The sequence below is a fragment of the Oenanthe melanoleuca genome, chromosome 13, assembly GCF_029582105.1.
Source record: "Oenanthe melanoleuca isolate GR-GAL-2019-014 chromosome 13, OMel1.0, whole genome shotgun sequence".
NCBI lineage: Eukaryota > Metazoa > Chordata > Aves > Passeriformes > Muscicapidae > Oenanthe > Oenanthe melanoleuca.
This window is the reverse complement of record NC_079347.1, coordinates 3,931,607-3,952,467: the sequence shown is the minus strand read 5'-3', so window position 1 is coordinate 3,952,467 and position 20,861 is coordinate 3,931,607. Positions and strand designations below refer to the sequence as shown.

The 20,861-nt window shown below is 46.5% G+C and overlaps 1 protein-coding gene across 5 annotated transcripts; it reads right to left on the bottom strand.

Annotated features, from left to right (window-relative positions):
- Window positions 1–231: 231 nt before the first annotated feature.
- On the bottom strand, window positions 232–19,314 carry FBXO38 (F-box protein 38). 5 transcript variants are annotated; one of them, XM_056502243.1, is made up of 22 exons: window positions 19,232–19,314; window positions 17,001–17,142; window positions 15,907–16,040; window positions 14,052–14,215; window positions 13,548–13,713; window positions 13,090–13,227; window positions 12,686–12,823; window positions 12,260–12,353; window positions 11,881–12,011; window positions 11,450–11,620; window positions 11,079–11,221; window positions 10,004–10,226; window positions 9,546–9,662; window positions 8,634–8,813; window positions 7,192–7,881; window positions 5,551–5,651; window positions 5,287–5,389; window positions 4,198–4,364; window positions 3,012–3,157; window positions 2,202–2,305; window positions 1,893–2,006; window positions 232–877 (listed from the first exon to the last, which is right to left on the bottom strand). In XM_056502243.1, exons 2-22 carry the CDS (start codon window positions 17,126–17,128, stop codon window positions 699–701), a joined length of 3,531 nt encoding a protein of 1,176 aa, XP_056358218.1. In that variant the 5' UTR covers window positions 17,129–17,142; window positions 19,232–19,314; the 3' UTR covers window positions 232–698. The 5 variants fall into 5 exon arrangements, with proteins under 5 accessions (XP_056358218.1, XP_056358219.1, XP_056358221.1 ...); XM_056502244.1 differs by having other exon boundaries at window positions 17,001–17,145; window positions 19,232–19,297; XM_056502245.1 differs by lacking the exon at window positions 232–877 and adding an exon at window positions 890–1,006.
- Between the last annotated feature and the right edge of the window lie 1,547 nt (window positions 19,315–20,861).

Genomic DNA, 20,861 nt, shown 5'->3' with positions numbered 1-20,861 from the left:
AAACACACCATGACAATGAAATCTAACAGTACAAAATGCTTGAGAACATTCTGCTTCCAAGGTGCTAAACATGGGGGCTTCCTTACCCCCAAAAAATGGGTTGAATACCTCTAGAAAGTACCACAGATCACCAAATTCTCTTCTTTATTTTGTTTTTTTTTGCTTCTGGCCTTCTTTGCAGCAGCTGGAGAATATTCTGACCCTTCCAAAAATGCACACAAGACACCAAGATTGTGCTCAACAGGTTTACTCAGACTGGACTCTTAAATGCTCAAGAAAAAGGCACAGATTAAAAGAGACTCTGATGACTCTTTTGAACACAGCAAATGGAATTGTTGTTTATAAGGAAAAAAAAATACTGCTATGAATTGTATGGGCTGAAAAGTTCAGATCTTCTTCCCCATTCCTAATTATTGGCCTTCATTAAAATGGAACTTAAATTAAATTGTATAAACATATGAAATAAAGTCTCAGTATTAGGAAGTTTTTTGTTTGTTTGTTTGTTTCCTCTATGTACAACTCTTAGTATACAATTTGTACTTTCCATTTTACATTTAACTACATCCTCCTGGCCACAGGCAGAGCCGAGGGCGTCCTGGTGGGAAATGCTTTGCATTTGGAGAAAAAAATAATAAAAAATAAAAAAAATCCTGCTTTTTCTTGGCCAGCAGTGCCAGGGGTGGGAGGAAGGGCAGCCCTCAGATGTAGTCATCCTCCACAGGCTCCCCATTGACATCACAGTAGTGGATGAAGATGGCCACGACCCTCTGGAACACCCCCCGCCTGACCTGGCGCAGCTCCGAGATCTCCTCGCCGATGGTCTCCATGCAGATGTCAGCTGAGAGCTGCCCCTTCCTCCTGGGGGCATAGATGGTGGCTGGGCAAAGAGTAGGGAAACAGCTCACTGCTGGGGGCATCTTATGTTTCTATTATTCAATTATTACTATTAAATTCAAATTTATTGTCTTTAATAAAAGACCCTTCCTCCTCGGGGCATAGATGGTGGCTGGGCAAACAGCAAGGGAAAGAGCTCACTGCTGGGGGCATGTTAAACTTCAATTATTCTATTATTATTATTAAATAAACAGCAAGGGAAAGAGCTCACTGCTGGGGGCATGTTAAACTTCAATTATTCAATTATTACTATTAAATAAACAGCAAGGGAAAGAGCTCACTTCTGAGTGCATTTTAAACTTCAGTTATTCCATTATTACTATTAAATTCAAATTTATTGTCTTTAATAAAAGACCCTTCCTCATCGGGATATAGATGGTGGCTGGGCAAACAGCAAGGGGAAAGAGCTCACTTCTGAGTGCTTTTTATATTTCAATTATTCAATTATTTCAATTATTCAATATATTATTCAATTCTATTACTATTATTATTATTATTATTATATTATTATTCAAATTTATTGTCTTTAATAAAAGACCCCTCCTCCTCAGGGTATAGATGGTGGCTGGGCAAAGAGCAAGGGAAAGAGCTCATTGCTGGGGGCATTTTAAACTTAAATTATTCAATTATTATTATTAAATTTATTGTCTTTAATAAAAGACAGTAAGAGATAGACAATAAAGCAAAGGTTGTTATGGCTGGGTGTTTGACATTCAGCCATTCAACCTTAACTCAGAATTTTTCTCTGCTGCCACGCAAGGTTTTTAACTGAGCCCTGTGCACTGCCTACCAATCAATTCTAACCCACATCCTTCTCCATTCCAGAGTTTACAAGTCCAGTTTTTAACTTTTGTATCAAATTTCTGTGAGTTTTCTCACTTCTCTCCAACCTACCTTAACAAGAGATCTACCAAAAGCAGCCTAAGGAACAGAAAAGTGAAAAAGAAAGGGATGCACTGCCAAAAAAGCAAGTTGAGGGAAGGAGCTGAGTTACTCACTCCTCTCATCATCCTCAAAGTCGTATCTGGCGTAGCTGTTGGGCTCTGCTGTCCTCAGGGACCTCAGCCAGGGGAAGTCAGTGATCATGGAGTAGGGAGCACCATCCACAATGCCTGGGGAGGGACAGGGTAAGGAGCCAGGGAGGAAACACCACCCCAGCCCCCCTCAAATCCCTGCTCATTTATCCCCCCCAAGCTGAGTTTCCCCATCTCCTCCCAAGGAATGTTCTCCATGTCTCTGGCAATGATGCAAAGCTGCTCCTCCTAGCAAGGCTGAGCAGGAGTTCTCAGCTCCCCAAAAATTCTCACCTTCCAGGGTGTAAATGTCCCTGCCCCAGGGGTACTTGGGGTATTTCTTCAGGTCCTCCTCAGTCCTGGTGGCCTCAGGGAAGAACTCGTATTTAATCAGCTCTCTGGGGAGAAGGAGGGAGAGGTTACAGCAGGAAATGGGGAGCTGGGAGGGAGAAAAATCAAATGGGAAATCCTAATATATGATCTTCCCTTTAATGAGCCTGAATCCATGGAAAAACTGCCCCAAGAGCCTCACACCAACCCAGCATCCATCCCTTCACCTGGAGAGCACCCACAGCCAGCAGGGACAGTTTAGAACTGCTGGATGAGACCCACTGGACACAAGTCCCTGCTGCTGGCAGCTGTCAGGAGCTGATCCTGACTGAGCATCACCTTCTACAGAAACCAACAAACCAACACATCTCTTGAAGCAAATCACTCTTTTAAAAATAACTTGTTTTCAGATTTGAAGACATTTCCAAACTATTCCAACAACTTCAATGCATTACTGCTGGAGGAATGTGAAGGTTATTGCTGGAGAATTTACAGGATTTTCCATATGGGTTTACAGGCTGTTATATATTAGATAAAACAATATTTTATATTATAAAATCTTATAAAAAGATACAATCTTATTCAAATCTTACTAAGAAATCTTGACACTGAATTTACACTGCGCCACCCAGAATTCAACCTTCAATTTTTTTTCAAACTGATTTTTTTTTTTTTAATGTGGGTGACAGAGCAGAGCAAGTCTGGAGCTGCAGCTGCTCCAGGACAGCTTGGCAGGTCCCTGGAGGAAATGCCCAGGCAGGGCTCAGCACTCACTGGTTGATGTTGGCTATGGTGTCCATCCAGCTCCGCACCCGCACCTTGTTCCTGACGTTGGGGGGGTTGCTGAACTCGTGGATGATGCAGATGTGGTAGGGGTAGGGACCACTGAAGATCTTCTGCTCCAGAGTCAGAGTGTCCACCTGGGGATAAAGGCTTGTGAGCACCACAAACTCTGGGGTGGGGTGAGAGCAAACAGATAAGGAGCAAATCCCCGGGAAATGCAGCAAGGAGGGAGAACTTTAACAACACAAATGAATACAGGAGTGAGGGGAGTGAAACTTCCTCAGGGCAGCTCTGCCAATTTATCTTCTTGAGTACTGGAATTGGATGGGAAATGTCTAATTTCTGATTACAGATTGGTCTAAAACTCCATTCATTGCTCAGAATTTTTGTTACCAGGAGGGGATCAGTGATTCAGGGTTTTATTCCCATCTAATATTTTTACCACTGTTCTTTAAGAGATGTGGTTTCAAAGCAAAGCTGATTTTATGGATTTTATGTACAATCAACACTCCCTTGTTGGCAAACCAAGACAGGAAAGCAGGAGAGGAGCAGCACCACAGAGGGATAAAGTCCAACATTCCCAACCTTTCAGATCTCAAATGAGACCCTCATAAATCCTCATCAGATGATTTAAACAAGTCCCTCAATGTCCCTGCTTCCAGCTCCTGCACAGCCTGGGGGAGGAGAGGGTGGCTCCCAGTCCCACCAGTGCCCTGCAACACTTCAGCATCCCAAACTCTGCTGTTCCTCAATCTAACAGGACATGGGCTCAGGATTTCAGATCCATGCTCTGCTCACACACAGATTCAAGGAGCACCCAGGTCCTGACAGCCTGAGTTACTCAGTTTGAAATGAACTCAAGGCATCTGTCCCAGGGTGACTTTATGATGCTTGTATCCCAATCACCTGTTCTGTTTATGCTATGGATATTATATGGATATTATATGGATATTATATGGATATTAAGTCCTGCACATTTAAGAGTGCAGTTTACAATATTTTCTAATGCAATGACTACTGGAGATAGTGAATTTTAATATTTCATCCATCTTCAAATCCAAGCAGCAGATTCTGCAATGAAAGCCTTGCTGGGCTTTACATCCAAATTTCAGAGTGCTGCTGCTGGAACATTTCCTGGCCCAGCTGTGCTCCCAGAGGATCCAGGCTGGCTCTGCACCTGCTGCATGGGACGAAGGTAAATGATCCTGTTCCTCTCTGGGGGCATCCTGAGGATCTGATCCAGGACCTGATCCATGTTCAGCTTCTTGCACTGGGCGTAGTCGAAGCGATTCACGACGGGGGCGTTCTCCACCTTCAGGTGCTTCAGCACACGGCACCTTGTAGCTGGAAAAGAAAGAAAAAACCTCAGGGGCATCTGTCAGAGAATTTCAAGGCTGGCAGGTTCAAAAGAAGGCAAACAAGCAAGAGAAGTACCCAAAGATGTCATAAGTGTATCAGATATAGTCCAGATCCTCATTTTTCCCATATTATCATAATCAAACTTTTCAGCTGCGACCTTGCCAGAAGTGGGCTTTTAAAAGGTCATGTCAAATTTCATCTAATAACCTTTTCCTCCCTCTGTTTCCTTTCACTGAAATAGGCTGTGGACTGCCACAACTTCCAAAATCAGCTCAAACACAGAGGAGTGGGAAGCCACACAATAAAATAAAAAATAAAATTGGCTCCTTTCTAGCAACACTGCTCATGTCATCCAAATTTCCTTCAAAATCAATGTGTATTCTAAGTATCCTGGAATAAAGAAATAATTCCTTTATTTCTGCTAAGCAGACAGATCTCATGTCAGAAGAAGTCTTCATTTAAATGGTGAATAAATGACCCAATCCAGGAGCTGTCACACCCTGCCACGTGAAACCAATGCAACCTAATCACTGAGAACAGATTTTTATCATGTCAAGGAGCAAAAGTATCACCCTGTCAGCTAAAACCCCTATGGGAGAATGAAGAAATGAGAGAAAAACAAGGTACTCAAACTCATTTCATCAACTTCTAATTACTGCATTACCACTCTTCAATAAACATCTCATCTCCCTAATTGTCAGATCATTTCAGCTGTTGATTTTCAGATATTAATCTTTATTAAAGCTGTTATAAGAGCCATTCAGAGTGGGAAGCAGCAATATTTGGAGTTCTAGTTCATCAGCAATGCAGCTGATGAATACAAAATGAGCAGTGGCCTGACTTGAATTCTTTCAGGAATTCCCAAGAATGGCAGAGGGAGGAGGCAGCCCTGACATGAAGCACATACCATGGATGAACATCATTTTGGGGCAGTCTTTCAGCACCAAATCTGTTATTCCACAGTTGGTCAGTGTGATTCCTACGAGGTTTTTGGATTTCAAAGTCAGTACCTGTGGAAAATGGAAAAAAAAAATGTGTGAAAGGGTAAAAATGAAAGAAAATAAATTGAATTTTATAAGATACAAGAAGATGTTATTAATATACTACAGCTTCAGTTCCCAGCAGGTGTTCATGGTGCTAAAGCTGCAGGGAGGGAAGGAAAAGCCCTCACCTGAACATGGTCATCCTCAATCACAGGGTCACTGGTACTGGTGGATTTGTCAGCTGTCCTTTTCCTCTTGGTGGTTTGCCTTGGCTTTGGCTTTGCTACTTCTGGAAACAAAAACATGGAAAAATCTCTGCTCCATGTCAGCATAAAAATCTTTGCTCCATGACAGCTTTTCCTACACAGGTAAATCCAAACACCTGCAAATCTCTCCTTGCTCAAATCCCACAGTCAGCTTTGTGCTCAGAATTATTCCAAATAAATAATTTTATAGGTGTAAACCCAGGAATGCTGAACCTACATCACAGAAAGATGTGGAGCCAGGAGAAGAAAAGATTCATGGTTAGGTTACACTTGTATCTCTGCAGGAAACAGAACATCCTTGCCAAATACAAGACCCAAAATAGCTTTAGTGTTTAAATAGTAGAAATTATCTCAAACTTCTGGAAAATCTGTTCTTTGTAACTGTCACAAAGTTTTTCCTAATATTGCAAAGGATACCCAGGTATAAAATCCTTTAATGTCCCCAAGCTCCACCAGGGACCTCAAATTCCTCCTTGATTTAGCAGATGAGTCTTTGAAAAGAAATCACCACAAGAATTATTTCCAACAGGAAGAGAAAAAAAAAACCACCCTAGAATTAATTTTCTGTCATTAACAGATCAAAATGAGAAATTGTTTTACTAAAACTAAGCTTTCTTTATTAAAACATGTGGCATGTGCACAAAGATCCCCATTTAATTACTGGTCCTAAGGTAGAAACCAGACATTTTAAATTTAACAGCAAGATCTCTTCTTGAAAACAGAGCTGCTTCTACCTGCAGAACATGTGAGGTGATTTAGGTTTTGTTCACACTTGGGAGCATTAAATAAACTGGAAAAACACCAGGATATGAAGTGTTTGAGGCAGGAATTTGCTCCCCAACAAACACTCTCAGTTGGGTAAGCAGCACATTTCAACTTTCAGCCTCATTTTACCTGCCAGATATTTCCAGTAAGGAATCCTGGATATGTGAGGTTGTGCCAGACTAAGATGATTATTTTGGAAACCAAGTATATTTGAAAGAAACAGCAAGTTCCCCTCTCATCTGTTGTTTTCTCCCTTCATTCCAGCCCTTCAGGGGTTTTATTTTATGTCAGATGAACAAAACAATAATGTGAAGCATGAAGGACAATTCTCAGTAAGTTTGATCATCCTGCTGAAAGCTTGGAAGTGCAGGTCCAAAAGCCTGGCTCAATTGTAATTATGACTTTATTGGTTGATAAAGCACCAGTTGTAACCTTTGCCTTCTTGTTCAGATCTAAGTGTAGCTGCTGCCTTTGCAGGGAGGATTTTAATTGAGAGACAGCTTCTGTTTCAATGAATCACAGCCTTCACAGGCAGGCAGGGCTACAAAAAAAATTGCATTTTCAAAGGAGTAAAGCAAGTATTGGTTAGAATGTATGGAGAACACAAACAAAGAGCTTCATAAAGGAAAAAAATCAGTGGCACTTTGAGAGAAATCTGATTTTACCTGGTGATGGCACCTTTGTCCCATCAAGCTCTTACAAACCACTCGGGTTTAAATCCCTGATTGAGAAGCTGCTCCCTGGGGGAGCTCATGGCAGCAGTGCACACACTCAGCCCTTCCAGGCTGTGAATCCTACCTGGCTCTGACACCAGAGGCACGTGGGACAGCCTGCTCCTGGCCCTGGTCAGGGGTCTCCGGGGATACTCCTCCTTGCAGTCCAGCTCCCAGCCCGGGGGCTGCGTGCTCTGCTCCTGGCTGCCAGCCCCACAGGCACTCCCACTAGTCCTGTGATCCCCAGGCTCTCCTGCAGCCCCACAGTCTGGCAGTGTCCTCAGTGCAAAGTCTGGCCCGTCCCTGCAGGCTCCACTGGTGGAGGGGCTGTCCCCAGCACGGCCCCCGCTCGTCCTGCGCTGCCGGGCGCGGGAGGAGCAGCGCGAGCACACCGAGCTCTCCTCGGGCTGCCTCTGGCTGCAGCCATCCCTCCTGCAGGGAGAGCAGCCACACTGCCTGCACTGCTCCCCAGCTGCTGGGCTGCTGCCTGCAGAGGGGCTCTGGGCTGCCTGGGCACAGTCAGGGCTGGGAGCAGCAGTGCTGCAGGAGCTGGGTGCTGCCGCGGATGCCGGGGCGCTGCTGCAGCTGCCGTAGGAATCCTTGCTCTTGCTCCTCTCAGGCATGTCACTGGCTGCTTTCATGTCAGCTTTGATCTGCTCACTGGTCACCTGGCAGCCCTTCTCACAGCTGCTCTCCTCCAGGGGGAACTGCTTGGCCTGGCCCCCATGGCTGGTGCTGCATCTCTTCCTCAGGGGGGTCTTGCCTTTGCCGCTCACTGCAGGAGGGAAGGGAGGGACAGCAGTGAGAAACCTCCAACAGACCTGAGTGTGCTGCTGAAAACACAGGGCAGCCCAGAGGCCAGGGGCAATCCCCCCAGGAATGGGAATTATTAGTATTTGCAGCTGCTGCTGCATCTTTGTAACACCTTGCAGCTATTTTTGGAGTGATGTGCTGTGTGTTTGCCACACAAAAATCCCAAACTGTCCCCGAGCAGCTCACTGCTCACACAGGCACAGTAGGAAAGGCACAATAGGAAAGGCACAGTGATAACAGAATCAAAGAATACAGAATAGTCTGCCTTGAGGGCCACCTCATGGGGATCCAACCCTCCCTGGGCAGTTCCAGTGCCTGAGTATCCTTTCCATGCAGGAATTCCCCCTGAATTTGTTTTAATCCTTTCAGCTCATTGCAATACCCCAAGCCTCAAACTGAAAACACTGGCAGTACAAAAGTTGATGCAAATTCCCTCCCAACACAGATTCTTTCCCCCCTGAAACCAGATCTGACATCCACACTGTGGGCTCATAGGCCTGATAAATTCTGTCCACTTGGGAATCCCAAAGAGAAGCTGCAAGTTTCTGATCAGTGCAGCACCACCATTTGTGTTTCTGCACAAGACCAGTGATTAGAGCCAAAAATATGTCCTTACACCTCCATTCTACATTCAAAATAAGCCAGAAATGAACCTGCACCACATGGAAGGACTGAAGAATGTCTCAAGATTTTTCAAGAATGAATGTTGCCCACCTGAAGGTTCCCTGGTTTCCACTGGATCCCTGCTCTTCTCCTCCCCATCTGAGTAACTCTGTGCAATGCTGCTGGAGATGCAGACTCTGGAAGTGCTCATGTTTTCCTCCTCATCCTCACTGTCTGAATCATGGATGGTAATAGGAGCTGCTTTTACAACAGGTTGAATTCCACTTGGTCCTGAGAAGGAGAATATCAATATTTCATGTAAAAATTAACCAAGCACTGATTAAAGGGCTGAAAACTTTTTAGCTCTGCTTGAAAAACTGGTAAGGAATTAATTGGAGTAAATTTAGCCACCCAGTCTGTGGGTCTCTCATTAAAATCTAAATGGGAGAAGAGCAGAATACTGCAGCATTAAACCTTCTGGTTTGGAAGGGGAGGAGTGGCACAATGGAGTGTTACTTCATGTTGGGATATTCAGTAGGAAATTATATTGTCCAGCATAAAGTGGCAATAAAAGAAATCAAGACTGCCTTGTGTCACTGACACAAATTAAATTAACACTGGAGCAAGTTGTGCTGGCTTGAGAAAAAAAAAACAACCCAAGTGCTGCAGCAAAAGAACAAAGGCCATGAACAGAGCAACAGGACAAGTTCATTCAGGCCTTCTGACTTTTATTATCTTGAGCACAAAAATCAGGCTTTAAGGTCAAGGTATTTCCCTCATATGCAAAGAAAGCTCTGGGCTGCAACACAGAATAAATTCCCTCACTCTGGCTGTAATACAGAATAAATTCCCTCACTCTGGCTGTAACACAGAATAAATTCCCTCACAGCACTAAGCTGTGCTAACATCATTATTCAGAATCAGACAACCCAGCTGAAGCAAAACATCCAAAACCAGACTTACAGTGGAAAATAAATCCCTCAGGGAGATAGCAGGAGGTGATTTCTTCCCAAACCCAGTTACCTGCTTGCTCCTCATCCACCTCCATGGGAACAGCCTGGCTGGGAGCTGGCAGCTCGTCCTGGCCCTGCCCAGCAGCCTCCCCCTCCTCCTGTGCCACCTCCTCCATCTCATTCAGGGCTGTGAAGGGCAAGGAACAGGAAACAGAATGAGCAGAGCCCTCAAACAGTCCCAAGAAAAATAAATAATAACTGCCTTGATTCCCTTGGTGAGCCTCTGGGCTGCACAAAGTCTCTCAGATTTTCTACATCTCTGTAGCCAAAGCCCAGCCTAACTCCTGGGGTTTAGTTCACTCAGAAAAGCTCCACACCAGGAGCTGAAAGAGCAACAAGTTTTCAATGTATATTCCTATCTTTACCTGGAGCCCATGTGAGTGGAAATGCAGATAAAATCCCCCCCAAAAATGCTCCCCCAGAATTACCCTGAGCTGCAAATCCCCCCCCAAAGATCCCCAGAATTACCCTCTGCCCCAATCTGCTGCTCCTCAGCAGGGCCCTCCTGCTGCAGCTCGTTCTCCTCGTTCTGCTCGTTGGGGTGCTGGTGGTTGTTGTGGTGGATGTTGGGGTTGTTGTTGTTCTGGTGGTTGTTGTTGTTGTCATTGTCATTGTTGGAGTTCTGATTGCTCACCAGGGCAGAGGAGACCCCAATTCCTGTGCCTGCACTTAGGCCCACACGAGCACAACCCTAGAAACAAAGAGGAATTCAGATTTGAAAACGTGGACTTGTTATCTCAACATTCCCTAAAGGCACCAGGAAACCACTCTGCTGAAATTGTCTGGGATAGCACAAAAACCAGGGGAACTGTCCCTCAGATTTCCTGACTGCAGAGATGCATCTTCAGGCTGGCAACCCAGAACCTACATTGTTAAACTCCTAATAAAAGTCCTCAAAGCTTCATTTGAATCTATTAATTGTGTTAATCTATTTGTTTGCTGTGGGGTAATGACATGGATTCAAACAGCAGATCAGAGTCCTCCCAGCACACAGCAGCCTCGAGGTAAAGGTAAATTGGTCATTAATTAAGCCATTAATGACCAAAGCAGCAGGTTTTATACTTTTCATTGCCTGCCAGCAGCTTACCAAGGATTTGTGTTACAGTGTGGGAGGGGACAATGTGAAGAAATAAAATTCCTGAGCTTTGAAAGCACTTCAGAAGGGAAACACTACCCCCATTTCAGCCAGCAAAAAAATAATAAAAACCTCTTGGTATTGTAAAGAGAGGTCTAAATATAAAAAGCAGCAGCACAGTGAAATATCAGCAGAGACCTTGAGAGAACCAGTGAGTTTTACTTTCAACAGAATCAGTGAGTTTTATTTTCTGGTCACATGTTGATTCCTTGCCACTGCTCCCATTTGCAGAAGCAGGATCACTCTCCCCAGCACATCATGCTAAAAGCTACTGCAAACCAAAGTAATTTATTCCCAATCTCTTCAATTAGTGACAACTTTGAGAAGAGCACACTGGATTGCCAACGAAATGGAAACAAGTACAAATCCTGGCAATGAGAAAAAGCCAAACCATTCTCTGGAATTTACCTTTGGAGGCTCTCTGAACATCTGGTCCAGAGAAATGAACTCCAAGCTGGGCAGTAACTCGATGAACTGACTGAAGGAGTCCAGCTTGATGGCGTGGCACCTCACCAGGGTCAGGTCAACCAGGCGGCTCCACCTCGAGTGGTCTGGGAACACAAGAGAGGGATTCCTGAGGGATTCCCACCTCACTCCTCCTTCATCACCCCCTTTTCCTCCTCTGGATCTCCATCCTGTTCCCAGCATCACCATGGCCCCAAAGCAAGCATCATCTACTGTACTTACTAACAACAGAACAAGCAGTACTAGAGCAGAGAAATTCTGGTTTAGCACAGAAATTGATATAATAGCTCTGAAATTTCAAAGGTGTGCAATACCTGTGATCCAATTATTTGGGTTATGTAGATGTGGGCAGTTGTAAATGACCAGATACTTGATGAAAGAAAAAACTTCATTTACAGCTTTCATACCAATATCTGTAATAATTCCTGGGTTTTCAACCACATCAGCCAAGCCGTACCTCACCAAGTCCGTACTCGTCATTTTACCTAGAAAAGAGAGGAGCAGACACAGCAGTAAATTTGCCTTTTATAGCAGGATTTTCTAACTCCTTATTGGTCAGATCATTCCTTTAATAAAGCTCAGCTTTCCCAGTTTCAGGGAGGGAGGAAAATCAGATTTGGATGTATGAGATCAGCAGCCTCAATACGTGCAACGTTAATATTCTTATTAATCATGGAGAACACGATAGAAAACACAGCAATTTCTGAGATCCTTATGTTTTTTATGGATATAAAAAGTGTCATACACTGTAGTAAAAACTCATCAACGTAGCCTAGGTGAAGAGTTTCAAACTGTGGGAATTCCAGTTCAGCCATCTTCAAAGCAGAAAAAACACCATCTTTGGTCAAGGAAGGCTGGATCCGCACTTCGTGCAATCTGCAGGGAATTCAGAATTGCTCCTGTCAGAATTCAGCCCAAAACACAGAAAACACCCAAAAAGGTGCCCTGTTCTAATAAAACAGAATCTGGCAGGACTCAGAGGGTACTTGCAGTTATTTTAATCTTGTTATGTAAAGTTTTTATGTGCATTCCTTAAGCTCTGATGGTGTTCTGTCTCTTGGATGCCATTTTTAAGACATTGATTTTGAATAAGGAGAAGCAAAGAGAGATCTGAATAGAGGTACCTTCGTGCAGCAGTTATGATGAGGTAGCCAAGATCCACTTCAAGTGCATTCTTGCAAGCTCCCAGAACTATAGTGTGCAAATTCCTGAAACCACCTGGCAAAAAAGAAAAACCACCCTTCTTACACTTCAGCCCCACATCACAGCCCTCAGCCCCACATATTTTCACCAGTGCTGTCTTGACCTTTCTTAGCAAATATTTGCACCCAACTCTTCCAATCTGGTTCTGCTCATCAATAAATGCAGCTCATTAAGAGTTAATTGCATTATATAATATAAATTATACCCAATACAGAACATATTTAATACTATGAGCATAGTTCCAAATACTCAAAAAAGAATATTCTACAGACACAACCGCCCCAGAATTTGCTGAAGCTTCGACTGATTGATTTTTATTCAGGTATGAGGGATTAGGAGTTTCTCACCTGATCTCCAGCTGTCTTCTACCACGTGCTGGATAAGTCCTCCAAGAAATGGAACACGGACCAGTTCCAAGTGCTCCAGATTCCTGGCAGAAGCCAGGCCTGTCACCAGGGGAACATACTTCAGAGAGTTTGTGGGTCCTGCACACAACAAGGCCAGAAAGAGAGAGCAGATTGTTCACTTCTCCCTGCATTACCCCATGGGAGAACTAAAACACACCCACAATATCCCTCTAGAGCAGCTTCAACAGAACCACACCAAGGAAGGGACAGGACAGGGAGAGATTTCTGTCCAACACCACAAATCAAACAAGGGCTGCTCTCAGAATGTGGAATTTCAAGACTTTAACAGAACCAGATTTCCTCCATGCTCTACCATCCCCTCCAGACAGAAGAATCCCTCTTACCAGCACAGTTCCTCATGACAAAAGCCCGTAAGCTGATACAAAGGAAATCTTTAAAAGGCTGTGGTTTGGTGAGTCTCACCCACTTCAAATAAAGGTGCCTCAGCATTGGGATACAAGGAATCTCAGGGACATTCACCCCTAATAATACATAAACAAAACAAACAAACATTTTAAACAAGCTTCAAACCAATCCTCTGCATGACAAATTCCTGGCTTTCAAAAGGAAGCTTTTCTGTGCTTTGTGGCTGAGAAAAGCTGTGAACACAAGTTCTTCACCTTGGTTTGTCAAGAATTCTTTAGAACTTGCCCTCTGCACCTGCTATCAAATATCCAACTAAGATCTCCAAGATGCCACAGCCCAAACTCCCTCTCCTCCAAAGAGTTACAAATCTGCAGAGTTTCAAAGCCTTTAAATCCACCTGTGTTGAAGCCAACTCCTTCACCACGACCACACTCACCTACTAAGTGCAAAGTCTGAATTTTAGCTCCTATAGGAATTTTCAGCTTGTTCTCAGGAGGAATTGGAAAAGCACCATTACGATTACGAAACTTCCCTAAAATGTGGACTTGGGGCATGTATGTCCAAATAGCTTCCACCAGCTCTAAATGAGAGGTCTCAACACCCTGGATAAAAGGAAGCAAAGCAAATGCTCTAACACCAGTTCAACAACAACATCCTCTTAACCATGTAAACTACAGAATGCAACGTTATTTCACTTTGCAGTTCTAGCAAGACTTGTCTTTTTCAAAGCAGAGGGATCAGAGCTTTAATTCCTTGCTGGGTTTAAGAGCACCTGGGATTCCCCTTGGTGCAACTAAAAATAGCTGTCATTAGCAAACAGGGTCACAATGAACTCCTCCCTGTGCAGCCAGGCCTAAACCAAAGCCCTGGAAGCACCAAGTCCCTGCCACACATTTTGAACAGTGCTGAAGGAGCTTCTCTCCCAAGTCCAGCCACTCACCAGCAAATTTGGACAGGCCTGCAAAGCCTCTAAAACTCCAGGAATGCTGAAAGCTTCGTGGCCACGGACTCGGCGCCTTTCCAGATACCTGGGATGAAGACCATAAAGTTGTTCAATGTCTGGCATCTTCCTCAGCAGCGTTAGGAAGCTGGAATCAGTGAAACCTAAGACAACAACAACACATTTGGTATTGGTGTGGCAGCAGACACTCAGCTGGGAAGGGAAAGCCAAACACTTCTCTCTTTATGTGGCAGTACAAGTTCTGTGATGTTGAAAAGATGCATTTGGTGAAGCAACAGCTTGTGTTTTACTTCCACATTCTAGAAATCCTGACCTAAACACTCCTGTGCCTTGAATCTGCAGGTTTGCTACAGGTTTCCTTCAGAGGAGCTGCATGGCTGCAGGGTTCACTGTGCTCTCTCCCTCCTCACATGAAGCTTTGTGGGTCTATTTTTTCCTGGAATTCCATTTATCAACTCCATGGCTCAAAAAAGTCCCAGCAGGATCCCTTTATTTCACTTCACTATTCACCACAGCTCACATTTCTCACAAAAACAGGACGGTTTCTTAAAGCAAAAGAATTTTATTCTAGTCAAAGACAGCACATAAAAAGTATTTTAACTGGGTAAGTTACTTGTATTTACACCAGTTTTAGGTTAGTTCTAAACACCTGCTCAATACCAGCCATAGTCAATTTGTAAATCCTCTCCTTTTCAGAACTCACTCATTTTAGCTGTGTCCCCACCAAATGCCAGCAGTGCAATTTAAACCCAGCTGAAATCCTGGTACTCACAGGGTTCACCCAGACTGACAAATTTATCTATTGACCTGCAGGAGGCTCGAGGTGTGACATCAAAACTTATCCTTACATTGGTAAGTGCTGGCAGATGAGCTGCTCTCTCACTCCATTGTATTTTTTGCTGCCTGCATGCACACAGCCTCTTCATGGCATAACCCCCTGGATAATCTGCCTCCCAACACTCAGACAAACACAGACTGTATTGCAGGTGGCTACAGAGCTCAGAATCCCAGAATGAACTGGGCTGGAAAAGACCTTTGAGAGCATCAAGTCCAACCTATGACCTAACAGAGCAACACCCCAAATTTGTATCTACACACAGACAGAACTTGGCAAAGCCACTTCTCAAGGCAAAGGAAGGCACCATGCAGGCAATGCCAGGTTGTTGTGCACAGGTAGAGGCAGGAGCAGCTCACCTGTGACCCTGTGCTCTCACCTGTGCCCCTGTGCTCTCACCTGTGGGCATGTACTCCCACCTGTGCCCCTGTGCTCTCACCTGTGGGCATGTACTCCCACCTGTGTCCCTGCGCTCTCACCTGTGACCCTGCACTCTCACCTGTGGGCATGTACTCCCACCTGTGCCCCTGCACTCTCACCTGTGGGCATGTACTCCCACCTGTGCCCCTGTGCTCTCACCTGTGGGCAGGTACTCCCACCTGTGCCCCTGTGCTCTCACCTGTGGGCATGCACTCCCACCTGTGCCCCTGTGCTCTCATCTGTGCCCCTGTGCTCTCACCTGTGCCCCTGTGCTCTCACCTGTGGGCATGTACTCCCACCTGTGCCCCTGTGCTCTCACCTGTGGGCATGTACTCCCACCTGTGCCCCTGTGCTCTCACCTGTGGGCATGTACTCCCACCTGTGTCCCTGTGCTCTCACCTGTGGGCATGTACTCCCACCTGTGCCCCTGTGCTCTCACCTGTGGGCATGTACTCCCACCTGTGCCCCTGTGCTCTCACCTGTGGGCATGTACTCCCACCTGTGGGCATGTACTCCCACCTGTGCCCCTGTGCTCTCACCTGTGGGCATGTACTCCCACCTGTGCCCCTGTGCTCTCACCTGTGGGCATGTACTCCCACCAACGCCCCGCACACAGATCCACCACCTTGACCACGCGCAGGTACAGCGTCACCGCCTCCTTCAGCTTCCGGGACAGGCACTCCATGCACATGATGTCCTGCAGGGGCAGGTACCTGGGGACAGCAAGAGCAGCCCCTGCTCCAGCACAGCTGCAGCTGGCACACAGCTGGCACACAGCTGGCTGCATTTCCAGCACTGCACGGTGCTCGTTCATCAGGCTCTCCTTAAACACAGAGTTTTGCTAAGCAGAGTGACTCAGCAGTTTCTGACACTGAATATGGAACATTCACACAAATTCACAGATGGTTTGGTTTTCTAGTAAATCACAGAATGTTTGGGTTAAATCCTAAATCCTTCATTCCCACCCAGTGCCACCCCTGCCATGCCAGGGACACCTCCCACTGTCCCACTGCTCCCAGCCTGGCCTTGGGCACTGCCAGGGATCAGGGGCAGCCACAGCTGCTCTGGGCACCTGTGCCAGCCCTGCCCACCCTCCCAGAGAACAATTCCTTCCTTAAAGTTAATTTAAACCAACCCAAACCCTGCTGACCAAGCCATTTGCCTCAATAGGTTTGATTAGGTTACATTCATTTTCTAGCACATACTGCAGCTCAATTTTTCCAAATATTTTGGAGAGCTGCTGTTTTCCAAGAACTCATTATGTATGAACAAATTATTATGTTTTGGGTAATAGGACTGAGTGAACATCTGGGAGAAGGACTTTGCTGTAGGGGAGGTCACATCCTCATCCCACATCCCTTCTGCAGATGCCACAATTCCCAAACAATCACCTCAACTGTGCCCTACCCAAAGTGCATTTCTGCTCTAAAATCAGTACTTATAACAAAATTACATCACTTATTTATTTCTTCTTCATTCTGACATTCATGACACACACATAAATTAATTTTCAGTTGCCAAATGAATTTTGGAGACTGAAAGAAACATTTGTCATCCCTTTTTATCCACCAGCCCATTCATGGTACATCCACCCTTTAATGTCACGTTGGAGAAAAAAAAATCCATAACTCTAAAATAATAAGCACTAAATTGATTTCTGCCAGGCTGCTCACCTAAAGATGTGGCAAAGCACTTCATGAGAGAGTTGGTTCATGTAATCTTTTGGCTCCTCAGCTTTGGTAGACTCTGCCCCTTCCCTGCTGGCTACACTCGCTTTCACAGTTTTCCGCCGGGGCCCCATCTCTGCACCGAGCTCTGCTGGGAGGAAATGGGCACAGTTATGAAATTCAGGGCAACTGAAACACAAAAGGGACACAGCAGAGGAGGGGACAGCAGTTCAACTGCAAAAAACAAGCTGTGGTTTGATTAGACAGAAGGGCTCAGACAGAACCTGAGGATTATCAGATAAACCAGACAGACGCTGTCAGCGGGGGGAGTGATGAAGAAAAATCACCACAGGTTTAACCACAGATCAGTTCTTTTTATGAATAAAAAACCTGCAGAGATCCCACCCTGAGATCAAGACAGTCACAGGGAAGTTGTGCAGAGATCACCAGCTCAGCACCAACTACAACACTCCAGCACAAAAGTCCAAAGTCTATCCAGAAGAAAAATTATTTTTCTTTTTTGAAAAAATGGGCTCCTGCTGATCACTCCCCAAAAATGTCCCATTAAAAACCCTCAAACCAGCTCCTCTTTGAGGTGAGAACACCAAGTAAAATATTCAGGTTGCTGAGTAAAAGACCAAAGCCATGGAAAAAGTGGGAGTCATTGTCTGACAGCAGGTGCAGGATGCTCTGCTCCTCCCTGAACTGTGACCTCCACACTGAGCACACCCAGGCACTGCACTCACAAAGCTTTGTGAAAAAACACCCACACTTATCGTGAGAGGCAACAAAAAAGAGACTAAAACAGAGATGAACTCAATGCTGACAGAAAATCACCTTCTACAGATGCTGAGAGATCCTTTCACAACTGTGCCTGCCAAAGATTTCTTTTATTCTAGCACAAGAGCAAGAATGAGGAGGGCAGAGCATCACCAGCTGAGTTTATCAGGTTGGAAGCCAAAATTCAGTGGATTGAGGAAAAACAGCTGGTTAAAAAAAAGCAAATTTTGGAAAAGCTTTCAGCAAGGCCTGTTTCAGCCTCCCTGTGATGCCAAAATGTGAAATACTGACAGCTTCACTGTCATCTAATTACTGCAAAATACGTGGTTCCACACATTTTGGGTGCATTTTGAGTTACTAACTGCATGTTACCATGATTTCATTTGAAAGGGGGATATTTAATCAATAAATCCCCACTTGGATTTATTGTCTGAATGGATCTCTGCTCCTCTGGATTGGGGAAATTCTCCAGCCAGGAGTGAGGCCCTGTGTTTGTTGTTCTTTTAGGGACAGGCTGCAAGGGCTCAGTTTGGGGTGATCAACCTTATCAAGCCCAAAATTAATTATTTATAGACTGAATCCCAAGGAAAACATCGATTCCAGTCACCTGAAATAACTCAATTTGAACAGAGGATTGCAACACAAGCTCCAAACTTCCAGACTGGCACAGCCACGTGCTGGGCACAATCCAGCAGCAAAGAGAACAGCAAAAGGACTGGGACAAAAGGCAGGAGAAATACAAATATTAACGAGAAATACAAATATTAACAAGCAAAGCAAGAAAAATCCTGTAAGACACAATTCCAACGAGAACAACCCAGCCCTGCCATGAAGGGGGAAAAGCAGGATTTGTCTCTATGAGTCTGCACTTTCTGCACAATAAAAGCTCCTCCTGGCGTTATTTTGAGCTAATGAGCACAGCTTTAACACCTCATTCTAAATCAGCGAGCTGACCCTATTTAAAAATAAAAAATAGATTTCCACAGCAAAAGGAGTTTGATATGTTCATTAAAGCAAATGGGATTTTGCGGCCCCCAGTTCAGTTAATTCCCGGCAATGAAACAACAGCTCGATGTGCTCTATTCTGGATGAATAAACACCCCACGGACCTCAAAAAGCTTTAAAAGCCATGGGGGGACTCGGCAGGAACGCAAAATGAGGGAGAAGGCGGCGGGAGCAGCCAGGGAGGGCCCGGCAAGGGCCGGATCCAGAGGGGCGCTGCCCAAGCGGAGGGAAAAGGCGAGGACGCGGCGATTTGTGGCGAGGTAAGCGAAGGGAAAGCAGCTCTGCCCACAGGCACTCACGGGGCCCGCGGGGCCTGTGACAGCGGCGTCGGCACAAGGAGGGAGCGGCAGCTCCGGCTGCGTGCCCCGCCGCCCCGGGGGCTGAGCCAGCCGCGTCCCCGCCCATGTCCCCGTCTGTGTCACCGTCACCGTCCCCGTCCCCTGTCCCCTCACCTGCCGCGCTCCCCTCGCCGCCCTCGCCCCGCTGTGGCCGCCGGGGAGCCCCGGCCCCGCTTCCTGCGCGGCCCCTTCCGCCAGCGCCGCTTCCGCTTCCGCTTCCGCCCGCGCGCCGGCCCCGCCCCCGACCCCGCCCCGCCGGCCCCGCCCCGCCGGCCTGAGGGCGGCGCTGAGGGCGCTGAGGGGTGTGAGGGGTGTGAGGGGGCTGAGGGCTGTGAGGGCGCTGAGGGGTGTGAGTGGGCTGAGGGCTGTGAGGGGTGTGAGGGGGCTGAGGGCTGTGAGTGGGCTGAGGGTTGTGAGGGTGCTGAGGGGTGTGAGGGCGCTGAGGGGTGTGAGTGGGCTGAGGGCTGTGAGGGCGCTGAGGGGTGTGAGGGGGCTGAGGGCTGTGAGGGCGCTGAGGGCTGTGAGGGCGCTGAGGGGTGTGAGGGCGCTGAGGGGTGTGAGGGTGCTGAGGGGTGTGAGTGGGCTGAGGGTGCTGAGGGGTGTGAGGGGTGTGAGGGGGCTGAGGGGTGTGAGGGGGCTGAGGGCGCTGAGGGGTGTGAGGGGGCTGAGGGCTGTGAGGGCGCTGAGGGGTGTGAGGGGTGTGAGTGGGCTGAGGGCTGTGAGTGGGCTGAGGGGTGTGAGTGGGCTGAGGGCTGTGAGGGCGCTGAGGGGTGTGAGGGGGCTGAGTCTGTGAGGAGGCTGCGCGCACGGCGGGACGGATGGAGTGCAATAAAAGCGTTATGGCAGCCCGCAGTCACAGTCACAGCTGTGCCGAGCGACGGGAACACACAGGAGGGAGGTTTCCCTGCCCAGGCACGGGCGGGATGAGATTGGTTTTAAGGTCCTTCAGCCCAAACCATTCCGTGATCAGCCCCAAAATCCCACCCTGGAGCGGTGTCCAAACACTGCTGGAGCTCTGGCATTCCCTGGGGAGCCTGGGCAGTGCCAGCACCTCTGGGGGATGAACCTTTCCCAAAATCCAACCCAAACCTGGCCCAGCTCCAGCCCTTCCCTGGTGCTGTCCCTGTCACTGTCCGTGTCCCAGCGATTGGAGCTGCAGAGCCCAAGGAGCCTCCCCTGGGTCTCCTCCCCAACCCCGTGTCCCTCCTTTGGATGCTCTCTGGGAGCTTTAAAAGTGATTTTTCCCATACCCTGGCCCCAAAGGTCCTGCCAGCTGCCTCCCACGTGTACTTACAGTATTGTGCAGGGCTGTACTTAAACCATGTTTTTAATCACTGTTGTTATAAATGAGAAATAAAAGTCTCAGCACTCAGCAAAATTTATATTGCTTTATTTTATATAGCCAGAGCAAGCAGTGCTGGGGATACATGGGAGGTCACAGCCCACTCCATGCTCCACCAGACTTTGGTTTGCAGCTCCCTTTTACAGCATGGTTTCCTTATAGGCATCAATTTTTTATTTTTTTTTTTTTTTTTTTTTTTTTTTTTTTTTATGTTATTATTCTGCCAGGTGAGCAGTGGTGGTCAGTGGGATGGCTGGATGATGTGAGTCTCTAGACAATTTGTCAAGTCCCATGGATAACCTCTGCTCTTGGTAGATAAATGACAGAAGTCAGGCAGTCTGGTCTCAGGGATAGGTTACAACTGATCACACAAAGGCAGAAATCTGATTTTGCAGGATCTGT